The sequence below is a fragment of the Chiloscyllium punctatum genome, chromosome 49 (genome assembly GCF_047496795.1).
Source record: "Chiloscyllium punctatum isolate Juve2018m chromosome 49, sChiPun1.3, whole genome shotgun sequence".
NCBI lineage: Eukaryota > Metazoa > Chordata > Chondrichthyes > Orectolobiformes > Hemiscylliidae > Chiloscyllium > Chiloscyllium punctatum.
Window position 1 is genome coordinate 18483384 of NC_092787.1, and position 21095 is coordinate 18504478.

The window sequence follows — 21095 nt, forward strand, 5'->3', positions numbered from 1 at the left end:
CAATTTCTACCTTATGAACACTGCTTTGGTTTGTCCCTGCTTTAGCTCATCTGCTGAAATCCTCATTCATGCCTTTGCATCTTCTCAACTCGAATATTTCAATACACTCCAATCAGACTTCCAATTTTCATGTATCCTTTTTAAACTTGCCATCATCCAAAATTTCTGCTACTGGGTCCTAACCTTTTCAAGACCTCATTTAACCTCTCTAGCTGCCAATGAAGCAATGCCTCAAAATTAAAATTCACATCCTTGTTTTCAAAGCCCTCCATAGCTGCCTATATTTATAATCCTATTTGGCCTCGTAACCCAGAAGAAATTTACAATCATTTAATTCTGGCCTTTTCAGCATTCCTGATTTTAATTACTTTATAAAACTAATGGCAAAGCCTTAAATTTTTGAGACCATAAACTCTGGATTTTCCTCCCTTAACCTTTCCACCTCTCCTTTCTCCTTTAAATTGTTCCATAAAATCTATTCCAACTAAGCTTTTGGTCATCTGTCATGATAATTCATGGAATTGTAAAACTTTGTTTGTTGGTGTCATAGAGATTGGATGTTTTATTACATTCAAAAAGTGCTATTTAAATACAAGTTGTTGCTTTTGCTCTAGCTGATATGCATCAACAATATGTTCAAAAGAGTTTACTACAGTCTGATTTAAGATGGACAGTTCTAATGTTGACACTGTTTCAGCAACAATCAAATCTCATATAAAGAAACATATTTTTGAGTTAGTTTGTTCATTTTTCTTTGTTGTGTTTCCACATGTTAACCTGATCAGAGGAGGTAGTCATTCCTAATGTTTGTATATTTGGGGAGGCAATTATCTAGACTGTTAGATTGCTAGACTGTTAATTCAGAAACTCAGCTAATGTTCTGGACACCTGGGTTCAAATCCCACCATGGCAGATGGTGGAATGTGAATTCAGAATTTGAAGAATCTGGAATTAAGGGTCGAATGACGACCATTAAATCATGTCGATTGTTGGAAAAATTATATTGTTCACGAATGTCTAAGGGAAGGAAATATATCATCCTCACTGGTCTGGCCTACATGTGAATCCAGGTCAACAGCAATACGGTTGACTCTTAAACTGCCCTCTGGACAATTAGGGATAGGCAATAAATGATGGCCAAGGCAGAAATGCCCACTTCCCATGAGTGAATTTCAAAAAATATATTTTTGAGATTAGTTTCTGACAAGACAGCAATTCCTCTGAAGTTTTGTTTTTTGTGGGAAAGCACTTGGCCTCTACAAAACAAGAACTAAGTTTGGGAAAGATCAGAGACACAAACTCTTATGGGCACAGGGCTACTAATAACCTTCCAATATATGATATCAAAATGAAGCAATTTTAGCATGATACCTTAAACTGACCAACAGATGAGATTGTTAGCTAATTAGATTTTCAAATTTTAGTAATACCTCAATGACTTAAATTAATACTCCATTACACAAGCAGTTTCAATTGCTGAGAAATACCTACTTAGAAAAATGTAAACATTTTACCTTAATTCAAAAGCATATCCAGAATATAATATTTTAGACCATTAACTTTTCTAACAATAAACAAAATTAAGCTTGCACCAAAATTGTTTTCAACAAATAAAAATTAGACCAATTATGATATAGTAGTGCTCAATAGAGCTAAACACCTTTCTCCATGTCAGGTTTCTGATTTGATTTAGTGGTATAATTATGAATGCTTTCTGTATTATAACCAGTGCAAGCTATAGAAGCTTTAGAAACTGAACAGATTTTAAATTATGCCATTTTACATTTCATTGTAACATTGAATATGCAGAATGTATTTTGAAAATTTGTAATTAAATGTGTTTCTAATAATGTGAAAAGAGATCAATATATGATTAATTCCTTGTGTAAGTGGGGCTAGTAACTGTGGGTGTGTGTATGGCAAGTCACCATACATAGACTTACAACAAACTCTCTCGCCTCATAGGCATAAGTAGGTTTCCCTAATGTCCTCTTCATCAGCTCTTTGTGAAAATAGAAAGAACGAGTCTGAGGTGCACATTTGTGGGAAAGAACACATCTATGTTAAGAGCCAGCAATTCAAAACTAGCTTTTACCTGCTACATTCAAAAAAATACAGGGCAGTCCTTAAATACAGAAGTTCCTCAATCAAGGATGGAGTCTTTACAGCTTCTGCTCATGTTATAGGAATGTTCTATAGTCTAAATTTCTCTAATTTTGGAGAAATCAGAATCAAAAGACAAGTTTCATTTTTCATTCTCCTTTCCTTTTGAATGTGAAAGGAAAACATGGAAATGAAAAACATCTTAATCTTCCAATTAAACTACAGGACAGATAGTAATTTACTATTTTACATTTAGTCCAGTGTAATAGAAGGTTATCCATTGATGGCTTGTATAAGATGTACAGCAGAATTTGAATCTGTAAACATTTCAAATCAAATATTTGTGCAGCAATTTCCCTAGTTGAATAAGCATTTTTTTGAAAAAAACCTTCTTGATGTGGTGTTTTAACAGCCAAAACTACTCAGAACTTTTTACATCAATTAACTGAGCTCCAGGAAACAGTTGTGGTTAACAATAATTTTTGGGCTAATAAAAGGTTTGTGTGGAGTTCTCCAGGGGTCAATGTTGGGATCGTTGCTTGTTCATGGCTGAGACATTAGTGTCACAGGTATAATTTCAATATTTATGGATATGAAATTTGGAAGCATTATGCACTGTGAGGAGGTTTGTGTAGAATGTCAAAAGGACATCAAAAGAAGGGGCAGATAGGTGGCAGATGAAATTTAGATTAGATTAGATTAGATTACTTATAGTGTGGAAACAGGCCTTTCGGCCCAACAGGTCCACACCGACCCGCCGAAGCGTACCCACCCAGACCCATTCCCCTACATTTACCCCTTCACCTAACACTACGGGCAATTTAGCATGGCCAATTCACCTAACCTGCACATTTTTGGATTGTGGGAGGAAACCGGAGCACCCGGAGGAAACCCACGCAGACACGGGGAGAACGTGCAAACTCCACACAGAGTGTTGCCTGAGGCGGGAATTGAACTCAGGTCTCTGGTGTTGTGAGGCAGCAGTGCTAACCACTGTGCCACCGTGCCGCCCAAAAATGTTTAATGCGGAGAAATGTGAAGTGATACATTTAGATAGGATGAAAGAGAGACACAATATACAATAAATACAACAACTTGAAAGGGAGTGCAGGAGCAGGAGGCCCTAAGTAGTACATGTCCTGAAAATAGTAAAGGTGACAGAACAACTGATAAAGTATACAGTATCTTTGGCTTTATTATTAGGGGCACAGTCTATAAAGCAAAGAGGCTATGTTGAGCTTGCACAAGACAATATTTCAGCCTCAGCTGATTTATTGTGTCTAGTGCTGAGCGTATGAATGGGAAGGAAGCACAAACATTGGAGAGAGTACAGAAAGTATCTACAAGAATGATCTTAGGGATGAGGAAATCCAGTTATGACAATAGATTGGTGAAATGACTATTTTTCTTAGAAGATAACAGAATAGAGGTATTCAAAATTGTAAGTCGTCTGGACTGAGTGGATAGGGAGAAATTGTTCCCACTTATAAAAGGATTGAGAATAAGAAATCTCTGGTTTGAAATAACTGGTAAAAGCAAAAACAATACAAGAAAAATCATTTTCAATCTGTGAGTGGTTTAAGTCTGGAATGCATGTCCTGAGAGTGTGGGGGAGGCAAGTTCAATCAAGCCATTCAAGAGGGAATTAGACTGCTATTTGAAAAGGAATAATGTGCAGGATTACTGGTACAGAGCAGCAGAATGCCAATAAGTGAAATGCTAAAGGGCTCCTTCTGCACTGTAACAATTCTGTAGTTCTGTGAATTACTATCAATACACAAAGCTTATTACATAGGCAAAATAGTTTCCTGTACAAGAAATGCAGAATAAAGTTCAGATCCATTTGACCACTGTGGGCGGCACGGTGGCACAGCGGTTCGCACTGCTGCCTCACAGCGCAGAGACTCGGGTTCAACTCCCACCTCAGGTGACTGTGTGGAGTTTGCACATTCTTCCCATGTCTGCGTGGGTTTTCTGCGTGGGTTTCCTCTGGGTGCTCTGGTTTCCTCCCACAATCCAAAAATATGCAGGTTAGGTGAATTGGCCATGCTAAATTGCCCATAGTGTTAGGAGAATGGGTCTGGGTGGGTTATGCTTCAGCAGGTCGGTGTGGACTTGTTGGGCCGATGGGCCTGTTTCCACACTAAGTAATCTAATCTAATCTAATCCAAATGTTTCACAGGTCTGATGTTACTAAGACTCTACTATAATGTCTAGTGGCATGCAGAGTTTCTATATAATCCATGTTACTTGGTCCAATTGCAAATTTGATGAACTGATCATTCTGGAATACAAGAAAGTACAGAGGAGACAATTATTCCTATACTCCCTGCTTCAGAAATACATATTTCACTGTTTGTATAAGAATTTAAGAGTTTGGAAGATACATACATACATACAAGTAGAAGGTTAAAATCTTTGGATGATATTGCAACATATTTAGGAAGGCAAATTGATTTAGGTTCAAGAACACCTTTAGCTGATATGTCAACTAGTAGTGCAGTTAGATTGGCATTCTCCACTTTGCTAATGTCTTAAGATAATTTACAAGAGCACATTTATCCTCAGTATTTCTTATTTCACTAATACGGTTTGTTCTTTGACTTGGTTCTTGCCAGAAGACTTGAATCTGTAGAAAGACTTATGACTTGTCAATTTCAACTGTACTATTTTTATAGGGATTAATCAACTACAACTATCAATTCGTTCAATTCAAATTTCCAATATGATATTACACTTACAATCATTTGCACGATCCACATCAGCGTATTCAGCATGAAATTCAGGTATAATGACCTATTGATTTCTGCATGACTCTGAAGACTTTGTAATTATACTAAGCTTTTTTGCTGCATTGTGCTACATAGTGGACTACTTTATCTTGGTTAACCCTTAATTTTGCTATCATGTACTATCTGAAAGTAATGGCAACTGTACACCATCATTATTTGCAATTTGGAAATACACTGGTGGATTTTCTGATAAAGAAATTTTGCAGTATTTTTCAAAATACTGTGCAGACCCTTGATTGAGGAAATGTATCTTGAATTCTTAGTTTTCACTTTTATGTTCTTTACAGGCTAGATATAGTGGACATTATGAAAAGCAAATGTACTGAAAATGTCTGTTTTGAACTAAAAATCCCATTTTGGAATGCTATATAGAATGTGTAAAATCAAAGAAAATGCAAAATAAAAATAAATAAGAACATATTATTCAGTTTTCATACAAAGAAAATTCCAGACATTTGTTTCCATTCAGATACACCAGACATATAAAAGTTTGTACATTCAAAACATTAGTGATAGAAAGGTAGCTTAGGACACAAATGTCAAAGAAGTGACCATTTTGGTCAACTGTGTCCATTAATTGTCAATTAAAAGTAGCTATTCTCAATTAATTCTCAAATTCCCTTTATTTCTAAAAAGGTAGACACCCAGGATGTTTTGTACAGTTAAAGTCATGCACAATTTTTATACCATTGCTCTTGTAAAAACACAAATGACAATTAAAAGGTGTCTTGGAAGATATACTGACATTATGAATGAAAGAAGTGCACCATTCAGCAACACCTGCTACTTCTTGGAGCTCTATATTTTCTGAGGTGGTGAAAGATATGAGATCCCACCAATTTTGTTTTATTTTTCCAATGATTTCTGCTATGAGGTGTAAATTATTTACGTATTTTCCTACTCAAAAAGGACTTGTTAGCTAAACAGATCCACCAAATAATATGACTAGCTAGAAAGAGATTTCAGAGCTTTAAATGCATCTCTATGAACAGGAACATGGTTGATTTTTAAAAATGAATTCAATCCTCTCCACATAAAATGAAATTCAATCATAATTGGGTTACTGGCTATATTTCAGCATACATGCTGTACATTTGTGTTTATTTCAAATCCAAGCCAACCACCTTTGAATGTGTTCTAAATTTGCTCAGTACAAATGGGTCACAAGAGGATGAATTCTTTTCACAAGTTACTTACAATGAACTCCTCCATTTTATTGGCTACACACTCTTTATTTGTGCTGTGCTCCTGTGTTATGTAACAAATGGACATTGAGAGAGTTTGTGAGAATATTGAAATTGAATACTGAATCGGTCTGCTGACTGTGATGTAGATAAATTAGAAGACATCACTTTGCCAGACTTAAGTTCGTGATGTAATAGAAAAATATGAAGTTTGCAAATCTGATTCTTTGTTTGTCTTAGTGACAGTATAAAGTACAACGAATTGAACTTTCAGAATGGTAGTGAAACAGCAATTTTCACACTAGGTGATAAATAAAACTAAGCAGACATTTTTGAAACAATTAATTTCTGATATTGTCAAAATGTAACTTGAAAGCTGCATAATAAGGAATTCACAAAAATCCAAACTTTGTTTTTCAAGTACTGAATATAAATAAAATATTATTTATAAAATCACTTTGATCATCCAATGTTCAGCATTGTGGGTAAGCAAAGGTTCTGCAAATATAAATTGCAAGATGCTAAACCTGTCAAAAGAGGCCAAGTAACGCAATTAAGTTCACACTGTGTCAAACTGGTGACTTTGCTATTATTAGAACCTCTTGTTAACTTATATTTTTAAAATAGTTCATTATCCATGTAATGAAAGCTTTTCCAAATAATACAAAGGCAATTAAATTTGCTGAAACCAAAACCAGTAAGTTAACATTTGCATTTGTTTTGTCCTAAACTTCCTTGTGGAAGCAACATGAAATGCAACTTAAGCTTTCAATACATTTCTTATTCATTCATTCTTTTTAGAATTTCACTGTTTGGGAAGATACCTGTTTAGTGCAAAATTATATAATTGGTGACATCTGGTAGGATTTACAAAAATTAACCAGCAGAAAGACATATAATTTGTAAGAAATGTGAATTGCAGGTGTAGCTATTAAAGGACCACTATTAGGTCTTAGCCATACTCAAAAAAACTGATAGGATAGTGAGAATACAACTTAATTTGACAATACTATAGACGAAACAGAATGTGTACTATAAGTTTGATGTTTGTTGTTAATGGCAATCCTTTAAATAGAGTAGACCACAGCAGATTTAAAATTTTCTATAGATAGTAATGGAAAAATGCAGCATTGAGATCATAGGTAATTTACATATTGGTTTTGTATTAATTATTTTTAAGATCTCATTTCTAACAATTTACCATAGGATTGAATCAAATACCTTCCACTAAAATATTTCTAATGTGCATCATAATAATTACTAACTCCAAAGTATTCTTCTCTCAAAGGTACAGTCTAATGCTGGAATATTCCATGAGAGATATAAGCTCTCTTATTTGGTTAATTTATCATTTTTCACTTAGACAATGGAAGTTAGCAATCTAGTTGACAAGCCGCATTGAAATTAAAGCAAGCAGTATCCTTATTAAATACAGCAATATTCCAGCAGAAAATAGTTTTAAAAAACCAAGAGTGGGAATCCTATCTCTTTTGCCCTCCTAGCTCATGACTTTAAAGCCTTTCAATGCTTCACCTAGCTTTCAGCACATAGGAGGGGGAGTTTCTGGTAATAGTTAATATTCTAAGCAGACTGTTTCAAAGATTATCTCAAAGACCATATCAACTAAATCCAACACCATAATCATAAACATTACATCACAGGTCTGCTATCTGGTCCCTTGTGCCTCTGCTGCCTTTTTGAAATAGTTACCATTTAGTTCTATTCTTATCTCCTGGATCCTGCAATTTTCTCCCATGAAAGTAGTTATCCAATTCCTTTTCTGAAAGTTACTATTCATCCTTTCAGGCAAAGCCTTCCATAGCATAATAATTCACTGCGTAAAAATAAGTTTCATCTTACCTCTGGCTTTTTTGGTAATTATTTTAAATGTGTACCCTCCACTTATTGAAAATATCTTAATGTGATTTTTTTTTAAGCAAATTAGCAGAAGTCTTTTAGGAATTCTTCAGAAAGCATTGCAAAACCTAAGCTGCATTTCCATACATTTTAAAGTAATGTAATACACAAAAGAGAAATGGACATAATTTCCTTGCTGCAAATTGTTCTAAATTTCAGCCAGGATACAACATACACGCACACACACATATAGAGACGTGCAAAAGTTTAGAGAATTACGAAGAGATCGAAAGCAAACTTACCCCCCGCTTTAGGCTTCTGAAACAGTGGATTTTAGGTTTGGAGGTCATAAATTCATTCAGGCGGTGAGAGAGGGGCTCTTTTTGCTGCTTGGGAGACTGAGGGCCATTTGGAACAGCAGAAGGTGAGGAACAGGAAGGGGGAGGAGGAGGAGGCTGATGAGGAGATGTTAAAAGGGACATAAGCTACGAGTAAGAAATGGATAAGTAAAAAGGGTAAAACAAAAGGAGAAAAAAAGCAAACAGAAATAAGAACCACAAAAGCCCATGAACAAAAATATTTAAGCCATGATATTGCAAATAAAAACACACTGATACAATAAGATGAAAAAAGTTAATGAAAATATTCAAAATAAACAATACAAAAATGAAGTGAAATAAGAGAAGAATGTTTTGATAGAAAGCTCATGCAAAAGTTACAGTTTTGAAAACATGCACAGTTCAACTTCTGTAAATTATACTTCAGTAGATATGCCAAGACTTATTATGTTTCAAAACAGAAGGCTATGGTGTAACTTATCTTTTGACATGTCATGAGTAAAGTCAACATACTCGTAATCCATGTGCTCACAGAGATTGCGGTTTGTTCTGAAATTTAACTATTTGAATAGAAGGACCAGCTATGATATGTATATATAGAGATCTCTATTCTCTCTCACACACAAAAAACAACTTTCTGGTCAGTTGTAAAATAAAATGCATAGAATAAATGTCTGAGTGGGAGCAACAGAAAAAAATCCCTTACAGTTATGATTGCAATCCACCCACATAACCTAGCCTGGAGGGAAAATATATATGTCTGAAGATTCTTATAATTTGATTGTGGATGACCTAACAGCAAATGACTTTCTGAATCATATCCAGGCAAATGTCTTCTGGAAATATTATTCAGGATTCTGTTTATGAATTCCAATTTGATCTTAAATAAGCACTAATGCAACTTCTGGAGAAATTCAGAGTAGAAAGAATAGTTGCTACATGCTTGTACCATGAATTAAACTCTCAGAGGAACAGATTCCTCTGGCTAAAGTGAGTGGTTTCCAAAAGGACTCAAGAATGTAGAAAATTAAAATTCAATGACTTCTGGCTCAATGTTACAAATGAGAAGCTAAAGAAACTAAATAAAAATAAAAAAACTCTTTAAGCACTAAATGGTAACAAAATCAAACATAAAACTTCTTGGCTATTCACTCATTTTCTTCTCCGTTGCCAGCTCCATTACAGTTCATTCCCGTGACTACCCCCAAATACTTCATCCAGATACCACTCTCCATTCTTCAAGTACTGGCATAATTTTTCTCTGGAGTTCTAAGACTTGGAGCTCAAGTGATAAAACTTCGTGGCAAATCGGACAGACTTATTTGCCTAATTTGGCCAAGATTTAATGCTTGCAGCTTCCAGGTCCTGCAGAAATAGTACATCATTACCCCTTCATATAAAGCTATGTTGAGTTCATTTAGTTTTTTTATGTTTAAGTTTATATTATTCATTCATTTATTTCATATTACACCTTGGTGGAGTGGTTGGCATTGATTGTTTATTCCTTGGCTTTTTTAAAGACTTCCTCAGCTCACATCTCAATGTTATCCAAGTGCCTGTTTACCTTGTTCTATTTTACCTCAATTTCTCCTTGAAACATTAACAGGGAAAGGTTGTTAAACTTCATTTCCAATGTCTATGCTTAGCTGTCTTTCTGTAACTGCACTTAGCATTCTTTTCTTTCCAGATCTTTTTCTCAAGTCTATGTATCTTTCAGATAATTTACTTAACACTGTTCTTCATAGAATTCCAAGTGTCATTTGTCCTAAAGTCAAACTATTTCCACATCACTACAGTGTACTCTGAATTCCAGTTGTACTCGCTTGCAACTATCTCCATCCATATATTTTCTGGCATGAAATACTATCTGCTGAAAACACTAATTGATGCCTGTTCAATGACCTAGTTCATAGGAAGGTAGCTACTAGCTGGCTTCAGTTGTTTGCAGTTGAAATGTAAATTTAAATTTTAGCTTCATAAAAAGCAGTTGCTGTACTCACTGCAGCAAACTCCTGTTTTCATATTTCACCAAATGCCCATTGTTTGAGGCCTTTACAATCACTGCTCCCTCCTGTAAAGACCGTATTATTTTATTTTTATATGGACTGAAATGGAAGACAGACTGTTTTAAAACTGAAGTTTGAGAAAGGAATTGTTATTTAGAAACAAGTCACTAAGATTCACTGTACGAGTGTTTACACTGCTGCTTTGTTAAGCACTGAAAGAAGCTGTCTATAGACAGCCTGGCATTAGGGATTGTACACAGTGAGATTTGGCGAGCAACAAGTAGCTGATTCATTCCTGGGTAGCTGAACAGCGCATAGGTTTGAGTGATACAGTGAGACCTTTGGAAAGGTATGTTGAGTGTCTCCCCATTGCAGTAAAAATACCTCAAGTCTGAAGAAAGCCAGTTATTTTCTTTCACCAGTTGCTGTAAGCTGTTGCACTGGTAATAAAGAGACTTTGCAGTTAGTGTACCAGTCACCATGTGCCTCCGAAGAAGGTACCTGAAAAAATGAGTTTGAAGAACAGAAAGTCCTGGTATAACAAAAGGATCATCTCACCAAACCCTGTGGACTGATATTAGTTAAGTGTAGTTCCCAGCATTTTTCTCCTTCCACCCAAAAAATGTTTTTTTGTTGCCTCTGGTTATCTGTGTGTAGTGGTTTTAGATCAGGATTATATTTTTTGAACAGATGCTGATAATCTTTACTGGTTTTAAAGAGTAGCAGTTCTTATTAAGAACCACCTTGTCAGTATTTTCTGTTAACTTGGTTCCAACACTGGCAAATCAGGGACTTTGAGTGTTTTGGTCAGATCATTAACTTTTGTGGTGACCCAGGAGTAATGAGGCTTCAGAATCAGCTCACTTTCCCAGCTGGGTCATGATATTTTTCACCGCTTTACCAGTATTGCGTGTACCTACCTTTTTGCTTAAGCTTCCTTTTTATCTGCATTGTACTTTGAGGCTGTTCAAATGATATTACTCATTTGAGTGAGGCACATGTTAAGGATATTAGCCCACCTTGTCGAATTATATATCATCTGACCATACACAATTTACGGGAGGGTAGCCTGTTCCTTTTAACCAATATGTCCTGTTAAAAATAACAGTCTAAATGAGGCTAAGGTGCTGAATCATCTCAACTTATGAGACATAAATTTCTTGATCACTGAGACTCAGGATTAACACAGTAGTGTTGGATTGTAATTAAACCATAGCCACCACAAACAAAGCAAGAAAATTCAAAGCCAAAGCCAATGTGGTGAGGTGCTCATTAATTTATAGAATATAGATTATTACATCCATCAGATGGTCTATGTCTATATTTTAATATATTCCACACTTAGCTTTTTCATACTGCACAACAAATAGATCTAAGAATAGTTGCTAAGTGCCAGGATTACATATTATACTGATTTTTCTCATGCTCATAAATTTTGTTTTGAAATCATATTTTTTAACAATTCATATAAAATATTCATGACCCCAATATCTGAGAAGAATAGGTTTCTGACAGAAGCTTTTGTGAATCAGAACCTCTTTGATAATTACTAATATTCTGATCAATTATTAGAACAAATTTTGATGTTAAGTCGGCATACCTACTATGAACTACTAAATCCTATGAGAAAAATCAGAGGAAAGTACAAAGTGACTGTCCAGTGTTTAAAAAAAGTAGTGTCAATGCGTGACAGCGTGAGAAGAAAAAAAAATACTGCTGCACATGACGTAGAAAAATATGATCAGTTTGTTAGTCACTAGCATAGAAAATAAAAACATGACTTTTAAAGCAAAATATAAGAAACCATGCAAACACAAATAAACAAAACTACAATTTTAAAATTCAAGTAAAATCAAAAAGAATTCAATGTGATGCCACCAATCCCATTACAAAGTCATGGAATATTACATTTGTTACCAAAAACCATGATAAATATTAAATGAGGCAAATCGTCTGTAAGGTTAATAGGCACAGATGCTGAATGCTTTTACCTTATTTTTCTTGATGAAAGGCCAGAGTTTGCCCTTGGATTTGCCACCTTTAGATTCTTGTTTGCCGTCAGATCTGCTATTGGAGAGACTGCTTTCAGAAACAGTCCGCTTCATAGGCTGACTGAAATCCTCAAATTCAACATCACCAGGCTGTTCAAATCCAGATTTGAACGCTTCTATCACCAATTGTGTATCCTAAAATTACACAAAGAGAAAGACGCATTATTTTACCTTCTCTCCAACGTTTTCAGTAAAACTCTATTCAACAACAGCAAAAATAAGACATATTTGCCAGCCTGCCATGAAAATTCTTCAATCATATTGTATTTCTTACAGAAAGAAAATAGCAGTCGTTATATTTTGCAAAAAGTGTGAGAGCTAAAACTACTAAAGTATAAATGTTTTATTACTGCAACAATACCCATTTAGTCAGACCAGAATTTACTCTGCGGAAAGATAAGTCACAATTTCCAAGACTGCAAAATAAATTGGGTAGGCTTATTAATTCGGAACTCCTGCAATATTAAATTTTAAATTTAATGGGCAAAATGGGCAAAAATTTCCAGAGTTTAATGTAGGAAAGTGTGCACTTTGGTAGGAAGAATCAAAAGACAAACTATTACTTAAATTGAGAAGGACTCCAAAATAGTGCATTCAGAAGGCATTGAATGTTCTAATGCATGAAACTCAAAAGATTAGCAGGTGCAACAAAAAGGTAAAGAGAATTCTGGCCTTTAATACTAGGAGATTGGAGTTTAAAATTACAGAAGTCTTATTGCAGCTGTACAGGGTGTTGGTGAGGCCAGGTTTTGGCCCCTGCATTTTTACAACGGATATATTGGAATTGGAGACAGTTCAAAAGAGATTCATTAGGCTGATGTCTAGGGCAAAGAGACTCATATCAAAACAGCTGAACAGGTTAGGCCATTATTCATAAAATTTTAGAAAATATACAAAATTCTAAGGGAGCTTGACAGAGTACACATTGAAATAATGTTTTCACTGGTGGAGGAAATGTTAAAAATAGGTGACATAGCTACAAAACGAGGGAAAACGCCATTAAAACTGACTTACAAAGGATTTTCTTCTGCCAGAAGGCAGTGAATGATTGGATTTCTCTACCCGAGAGAGTTGTAGAAACTTGATCGTTATAGTATTTAAAGAGCACAAAGACAGAGTTTTGAAATAATGGGAATTGAGGGCTCTGATGAGCTGGCATGAACAAGGAATTGAACCCAAGGTAGATCAGCCATAATCTTGTTAAATAGAGGGCAGGCTGAGTGGTCACTCTGCAGCTAGTTCTTAAAGTTTTTCCATCAGGTTTGGGGGTGACATCTTTTTCAGTTCACAGTGAAAACCCACACAGATTCATCAACAATGTATCAAATAGTTCTGTGTATCTGAGAGAAAAATTAGACGGGTCTTTGCCTACAAAGATTCAATACTCCAACACTCTGGGTTCAATTTCATGGGACATTGCCACCAGTGATGAGGAAGGAGGGAACTATTTCAAAGAGAGATGCTCCATTTTAATCACGGTGGGACTAGAGTTCCAGCAAGTTGCATTACTAGGTGTTACGAAGAGGTGTACCTTTAAGAGAATGAAAGACTTGGCAAGTACACGGAGTGCTGGAGAATTTACAAAGTAACATTTGATTCAGAATAAACAGCACTCGCTGAGTTGCTATGAGACAAAAACACAATTTTGAATTCGGCCAGTTTAAATGATAGCCTGAAAAATATCAAACTCCAATCCAGTTTGAATTGAGTATCTTGTCAATCTTAAAAGCCAATGACACAATCTGATGCTTTGGGGGTATAAGACCAGGGAAAATTCAACAGTTGAGGGGAGAACTGCCAAGCCCGGCATATAAACAGACTGCTTGAAAAACAGCTCTCTTAAAAGTACCTTTCCTAAGAAGAAGAAAAAAAGACACAAAGATCCAAATAGAAGCACAAAAGCTACCTAGTTTTGAGATAAGAAGTGTGGTTTTGTAAATCTTAATTGGGAGTTTTATTGGACTAGTATTATAAAAGAAAAGGTAAAAGATAGGTTAAAGGAAGAAATTGTAAATAGTGGTTAGTTAATTATTCTCTGTTATACTTTAAGAAATAAAGTTAATTTTTATTTTAAATAGTTCTTGCCCACTTTGATTTTTACAGATTACTGCACAGGATAAATCTTTTCTGTATTGCTATTTTAATTTAGGGTTTACACTGTGTTCTTACATAGAGCTGTAGATAGGCCTTTAAATATTAGAACGAAAGGCTCAGTTTCATGAAAAATTAGAAGAGGTTGGTATGAGTGCAGGTTAGCATTGAGGCAAATTGTTATTGGAAGCTAAAAGGGACTGAATATGTGAATGAAATATTGCATTGAGGAATCAAAAGCATAGAAAAATTTGGTAGTGTAGAACGAACTTAAAGGCTTTTTGTCTGAATGCATGAAGCATTTGGAATAAAATTAATGTGTCAACAGCCCAAATAAAGACAAATGGGTAAGAGTTGCTATAATGGAGATGTGATTGCAGGGAGATCACATTTGGGAAATAAATACACACGGTACTCAGTGTTTCAGAAGGAAAAGAAGATGGAGTAGCTTTGTTAGTCAAGGATTCGATCAGTGCTGTAGCGAGAATGATATAGGCACTGCTGATCAAGACATAGAATCAATCCGAGTAAAAACAAGAAATAGCAAGGGAAAGAAGTCCCTGGCAGGATTATTCTATAGGTCCCCAAACAGTAATTCCTCAGTCGGTACAGTATAAAGCAGGAAACACTACGAACCTGTAAGATACAATACAGACTGGATTAACTCAATTTGCAAGGGTAGCCTCAAAGGTTAGGTCATTGAATTTATTAAAGGTTGCCTTTTGGAGCAAACTATTGGGCAACCAACCAGGGATCAGGCTAGACTGGATTTTTTATTGTGTAATGGAGTGAGATTAATTAATGATCTCAAAGGAAAGGATCATATAGGGAAGAGTAATTGTAGCATGCTAGAGTTTGAGGATGTGATAAGCCCTACAATGCCCATTGGAAATCACAAATTAATTTCATGGAGCTCTTTGAGTATGAGTTCCCTTGGTAAGAGGCAATACCTGCTTAGTTGGAACTTATCATCACAGCCTTTTACAAAGCAGGTGTCTGGCCCTCTTGTGGCACAGTGGTAATGTCCTTACCCCGGACCAAGAAGTCTGGTTCAAGTCCCACCTGCTGCAGAGGTGTGTAAAAATATCTCTGAACATGTTGATTAGGGAAAAAAAAAGCTGGAGAACAGTTTGTCCCAGACTGGGACTAGTCCACGTATGCCACAAATAGTGGTTCTATTTTGGTGTTCAAATAAGCATGTTCCTTTCTAATCAGGTTTAGTGAGTTATTACACTGGGTGAAAAAATGGAATCGCACACCTGTGCTCTGGAGTCAAACAAAGGTAATTACAAAAGGACATGAGGCCAAATGGACTATGCAAGGAAACTAAAGGGTAGGACACAGTTGATAAACAGTGACAGATGTTTAAGGAGACATTCAGTTCCTCCTAACTAAAATATATTCCAGGGAAGAAGGGAGATTGTAAAAGAAGAACAAAAAAAATCCATGACTAGACTACGAAGTTAAAGATAATATAGGCAAAAATTAAGGCATACCATTTGGAATATCAACAAAATCATAAAAAAGGAATAAAAAGAACAAAGGGTATATCATAAAAGAAAACTTATGAAAATATAAAAATGGATAGCAAAAGCTTCTGTAAGGATATAATAGGGAAGAGAGTGTTCAAAGCAAATGTTTGTCCATTGGAGACTGAGGAGTTAATAGTGGGGAGCACAAATGGCAGTGATACTAAATCAATATTTTGCCCTTGTTTCATGGTGGAGAATACTAGTACAATCCCAATAGTAATGATAATACAGAAATTATATAAAGGGAGGGACATGGAACATGGAACAATCACATGGAAAAGCTACTAAGCAAACTATTGGGACTGAAGACACACAAGTTGTCTGGCACTAATGCTTACATCTTAGGGTCTTAAAAGAAGCGGAAAAGGTAGTGTATTCATTGCTAATAGTATTCTAAATGTTCTGCATGTGGGAAAGGTTCCAGAGGATTGGAAATATGCTAATATAACACCCTTCATGTAGGGTGGAGGCAGAATGTAGATAGAATAGTTTGTTTAACAATCCATTAACGAATTGCAAAGAGGTAATTTGGAAAGTCAAAACGCAATCCATTTGACAGTATGGTTTTAGGAAAGGTAATTTATGTTTGACTGATTTGCTAGAGTCCTTTGAAAATAGAACCAAAGTAGATAATGGGAATCTTGTAGATGCAGTATAATTGGATTTTCAGAAGGCATTTATAAGGTGCTGTACAAAAGGTTAATACACAAGGTAAGATGATATGAGTTTTGAGGCAATTTATTCATTTGGATAGGGGATTGGCTAACCAACAGAAAGCAAAGAGTTGGAATAAAAGGATCTTTTTCTGGTTGACAAGATGTAACTAGTGGGGTGCCACAGGGTCTTTGGGCTCTAAATATGTACAACCTATATTAACGACTGGGACACAGGGACAGAATGCACTGTAGCCAAATTTGCAGATGACACTAAAATAGGTGAGGAACTAAATTGTAGTAAAGAAGTAAGAAAGTTATAAATGGATGTGGATAGTTAGATGAATGGGCCAAAATATAGCAGATAGAGTTTAATGTGGATAAGTGTGAGGTTATCTCTTTTGATTTGAAAAATAGAAAGGTAACTTGTTAACCAAATTGAAAGAAACTCCAGAGTGCTTTGGTGCAGATGGAGGAGTGTCCTCATGCATGAATGAGGAATGCATGCATGAAACTATGTGACAGCAGGAAATAAGGAAGGCAATGGAAATTTAACATTTTGGCATCCCCTTCTCTGTATAGATTCTGTGACATGCTCACAAATTGCTTTATCCAAGCCATTATTATACATTGAGAATTATCCGGCAGGTTTGTATGGAGGCACTAGTTTTCAGAGTGCTGTTCCTTCATCAGGTGGTTGTGGTGCTCTTAGAGCTGGTGCTTCCAGGTGGACCTGTTGGACTGTGGCCTGGTGTTGTGTGATTTTTAACTTTGTCCACCCCAGTCCAAGACCAGCACCACCAAGTTCTAGTTTAAAGTTAAGGACATTACCAATGTGCCACAACAGCTGTAAGGTCAATGCACCTGTTATTCGCAGGTAGTCTCAGGTGAGATTAGTCGCATTTTTTGGGGGTTACAGACTCACTATAGGTGAAGTGTACTTGTCAATATTTTTAATCAAACTATTCAAATAGATGATGCAAGTCTGGGCTAGTCTGAATGTAGAGTTTCTGACCCAGAGGTAAGGAAAGTGGAGTTGCAGATAGATAGAATAGTGAAGGCGGCATTTGGTTTGCTTTCCTTTATTGATCAGAATATTTAAGTATAGGAGTTGGGACATCATGTTGCAGCTGGACAGGACATTGGTTAGGCCACTGTTGGAGTATTATGTGCAATTATGGTCTCCTTCCTATCGGAAAGATGTTGTGAAACATGAAAGGGTTCAGAAAAGATCTACAAGGATGTTGCCAGGGTTGGAGGATTTGAGCTATAGGGAGAGGTTGAATAGGCTAGGGCTATTTTCCCTGGAGCATTGGAGGCTGAGGGGTGACCTTATAGAAAATTACAAAATTATGAGGGGCATAGATAGGATAAGTGGACAAAGTCTTTTCCCTGGGGTCGAGGAGTCCAGAACGAGAGGGCATAGGTTTAGGTTGAGAGGGGAAAGAAATAAAAGAGACCTAAGGGGCAACTTTTTCATGCAGAGGGTGGTACGTGTACGGAATGAGCTGCCAGAGGAAGTGGTGGAGGCTGGTACAATTGCAACATTTAAAAGGCATCTGGATGGATAGGAAGGGTAGGAAGGGTTTAGAGGAATATTGGCCAAATGTTGGCAGGTTGGACTGGATTGGGTTGGGATACCTGGTCAGCATGGATGGGTTGGACCGAAGGGTCTGTTTCCATGCTGTACATCTCTATGACTCTATGAAAAGTCCATCAGACAGCACTGGATTTCAAAGGGGAAGTGTTTCAACTGTTAGCAGTAATATATCATTTTACTTAAAACAATCCATACTCTTTATTACATCTGGGATATAGCTTTAAACACGTGCACTGGCCAAGATAAAGGCAAATAATGGTCATCTACAGATTTTCCAAAGGTTCTTCCCCATTTATGCAAAAGTTGATTCTAACTGCTTCCTGGCTATGTAATTTTCGCAAGAGGACTCCTAAAATAACAACCATAAACTTTCAATCTCCTTTACTTTCATTTCAAACAGGCAGATGCAAACCCGGAGATAATATAACTAAATAGAACATCTAGTTTCATTATTACAAACTTCAGCTTTCCAAATACCCACAGGAGCTGATAAATATTGTTTGACTGTGTAATTTTCCCATTTTGTAATGTGGAAAATGCTGCAGGGGAACAGATATACTTTAGAAAATTTGTTTATATTTTCTAAACATAGGTAGTCACTAATCACTCAGTAGCCAAATTAAATGTAGTGTTTAATTTAACAATTAGTGAATTTAAAAGAAAAAGTATAATCAACAAGGAGTATTTTTAAATCAAAGTTCACTCACCTTCAATGTCTCAAAGATACATTCAGAAAAATATTTATTTTTTCAGTTTCTAACTAATAAAGTTGGATTTGGAGGCTTCATCCAGTAAAATTACTGCAAAATATTCCTCGTCCAGTGTGGTAGAGTAGCATAGCAACAAGAAAATGTGCCAGTGGGTAAACATTTGATACTTAAAATGGAGTTTAGCTTTTAAAAACTTGTTAACAGAATAAATTAGAGCATTTTGCATTAAAAAAGTGTTTTACTTTAGTTTCCCTTTAAGTATTTCTTTTCAGGAGTGAATGCACAAATAAAAAATAAACAAATCACAATATCTCACTCTTCCCATGTGTATACAAAACCCTTGGAACAGATAACAAAGCAACATCTGGAGACAGTACAGCTTTGTTTCATCCATGAATGATGAATGAACCAGAAGGCATTACAGAGCTGTTTAGATGCACACATGTCAATTGGAAGAAGGAAGCCACCTGCAACAACGCATAGATCGCACTGCAAATCTAAATACAAGAATTCAGTCAAGCAAAAATAGCTTTCATAATGGAGCAACAATCATGCCCAAATTGACAAGCATGATGTTAACAAATCAGTTGAGCAGCAGCAAAGGAAAAACAAGAAAGGAATGAGAGATTATTTGAATAAGATGGGAAGTTGGACTTGAGAACACAAGATTCTAATAAATTCAATAAATGTGGATGCTGAAATTCTCATGACAGACAGCATCTGTGGAGACAAAGTTAATATTTCAGGATGGGATGACTTTTCCTCAGAAAAGTACATGACTGTTTGTTCTACTGTATAGTTCAGCAACTGATCCTGTCTCTATAGTCTTATAATGCTGCAGGAACTAAATAAAGAAGGCATAAGACAGCAGAGTGTCAAAAAAATCATTCACATCCCTGGGGTCCTGCTCATTACCTTTCTTCTGAAATAAGTGGGACAAGTGATCACAATTTAAACTCCACAGTTTAAAGTGACAAGGTGCTGCTCCATCAACGTAAAATCTTAAGAATGTTTGAACATCAGCTCTAAAACTAATGCACATATTAAAAGGATCAATTCCCATTTTGTTTATAGCCATCTCCATTTCTTTTGTGCTTATCATGCTCCGCAATTTTCAAAGCTGCAAAAAATTAGATACTTTGCAATGATCGCGAACTTTGTGTTTTGTCATATCCTGGCAAATTGTTAAACAGTGACTTTTGTCAATGTGCTTTTTATTTTGGACTAACGTAACAACTGCAGATGTGCTTACGTTGCAAAACATGATAAATATGTCCTGCAAACAAAAAAAAGCTAAATTCTGCCAATGTAAGTTGATTTGACTGGAACTGTTCATTCAAATTTAATCCAGTGAGTGAAGAATTAGATTTGGCTGAACATTGGACTCAGGGATCATGATGCGCTGCCTAAAATTCAGATCTGAAAGGAGAAGATGCTTTTTGGCTGGTGTGACAAATCCATACCCTAAGGTTCTTTGATGTCAAACTGGAAGCTTTGGTACAGGTGGTGGACAAGATGAGAGGTCAAGATAACCTTCAGATAGTCATCGCGAAGTTAATAAAAACAGCAAACTGTGGCAAAAACATAAATAAAAATAAAGTGCTGGAGAAACTCAGCTGGTCTGGCAGCATCTGAAGAGAGAAAAACTGAAAACTGTGGGTAGCAGTCCACTTCTAGGAACCAGATGAAGTCCTGCAAAACGCTCAATTTTCTCACATATGGTCAAGGTCAATGAACGCAAACACATATCATTTCCTTACAAGCAAATTATTAGCCCATGTGTTAGTCTATTCACATATCCCCAGTGATTTCAATTACTAATTGCCTCCCCACACAGTCTTCTGCAAGCCTCACAGATAAACCACAGCTAGCATACTTCTGCTATTGAAATGCTGTAGGTTCACTTTCACGAACATCGTTCCTCCTTCTTGCAGGACACATTTCCCCATAAATAGACAATAGCATCTAATTAGGGAGGGTTTGGGGTGTTAATTAGAGACTTGTGCAATTTATTAATCCCTTCAGCAGCTACAGCAACCCATGCCTGACAGACATCACTTTAGATATTGAAGACAATCAATTTTTCAATACAGAGAGAAATGCAAGAATACAGTGCAATCTACAAAATACTGGATTAATAATGTAGGACTTTTAAGGGTATTGAATTTGTCATCTAGT

At 36.0% G+C, this 21095-nt stretch overlaps 1 protein-coding gene across 14 annotated transcripts in view; it reads right to left on the minus strand.

The window, feature by feature from the left end:
• The window catches only part of fnbp1b (formin binding protein 1b), a 228252-nt gene that overhangs the window by 62606 nt on the left and 144551 nt on the right, over positions 1 to 21095 (minus strand). For 5 of the 14 annotated variants that reach the window (XM_072565696.1, XM_072565695.1, XM_072565694.1 and 2 more), the window contains exons 9-11: positions 12272 to 12466; positions 8239 to 8421; positions 1944 to 2027 (exon numbers count right to left, since the gene is read on the minus strand). In XM_072565696.1, the coding sequence (XP_072421797.1) occupies positions 1944 to 2027; positions 8239 to 8421; positions 12272 to 12466 (462 nt within the window). The remainder of the gene's footprint in view (positions 1 to 1943; positions 2028 to 8238; positions 8422 to 12271; positions 12467 to 21095) is intronic. The other 9 variants (XM_072565698.1, XM_072565700.1, XM_072565699.1 and 6 more) reach the window with 4 other exon arrangements.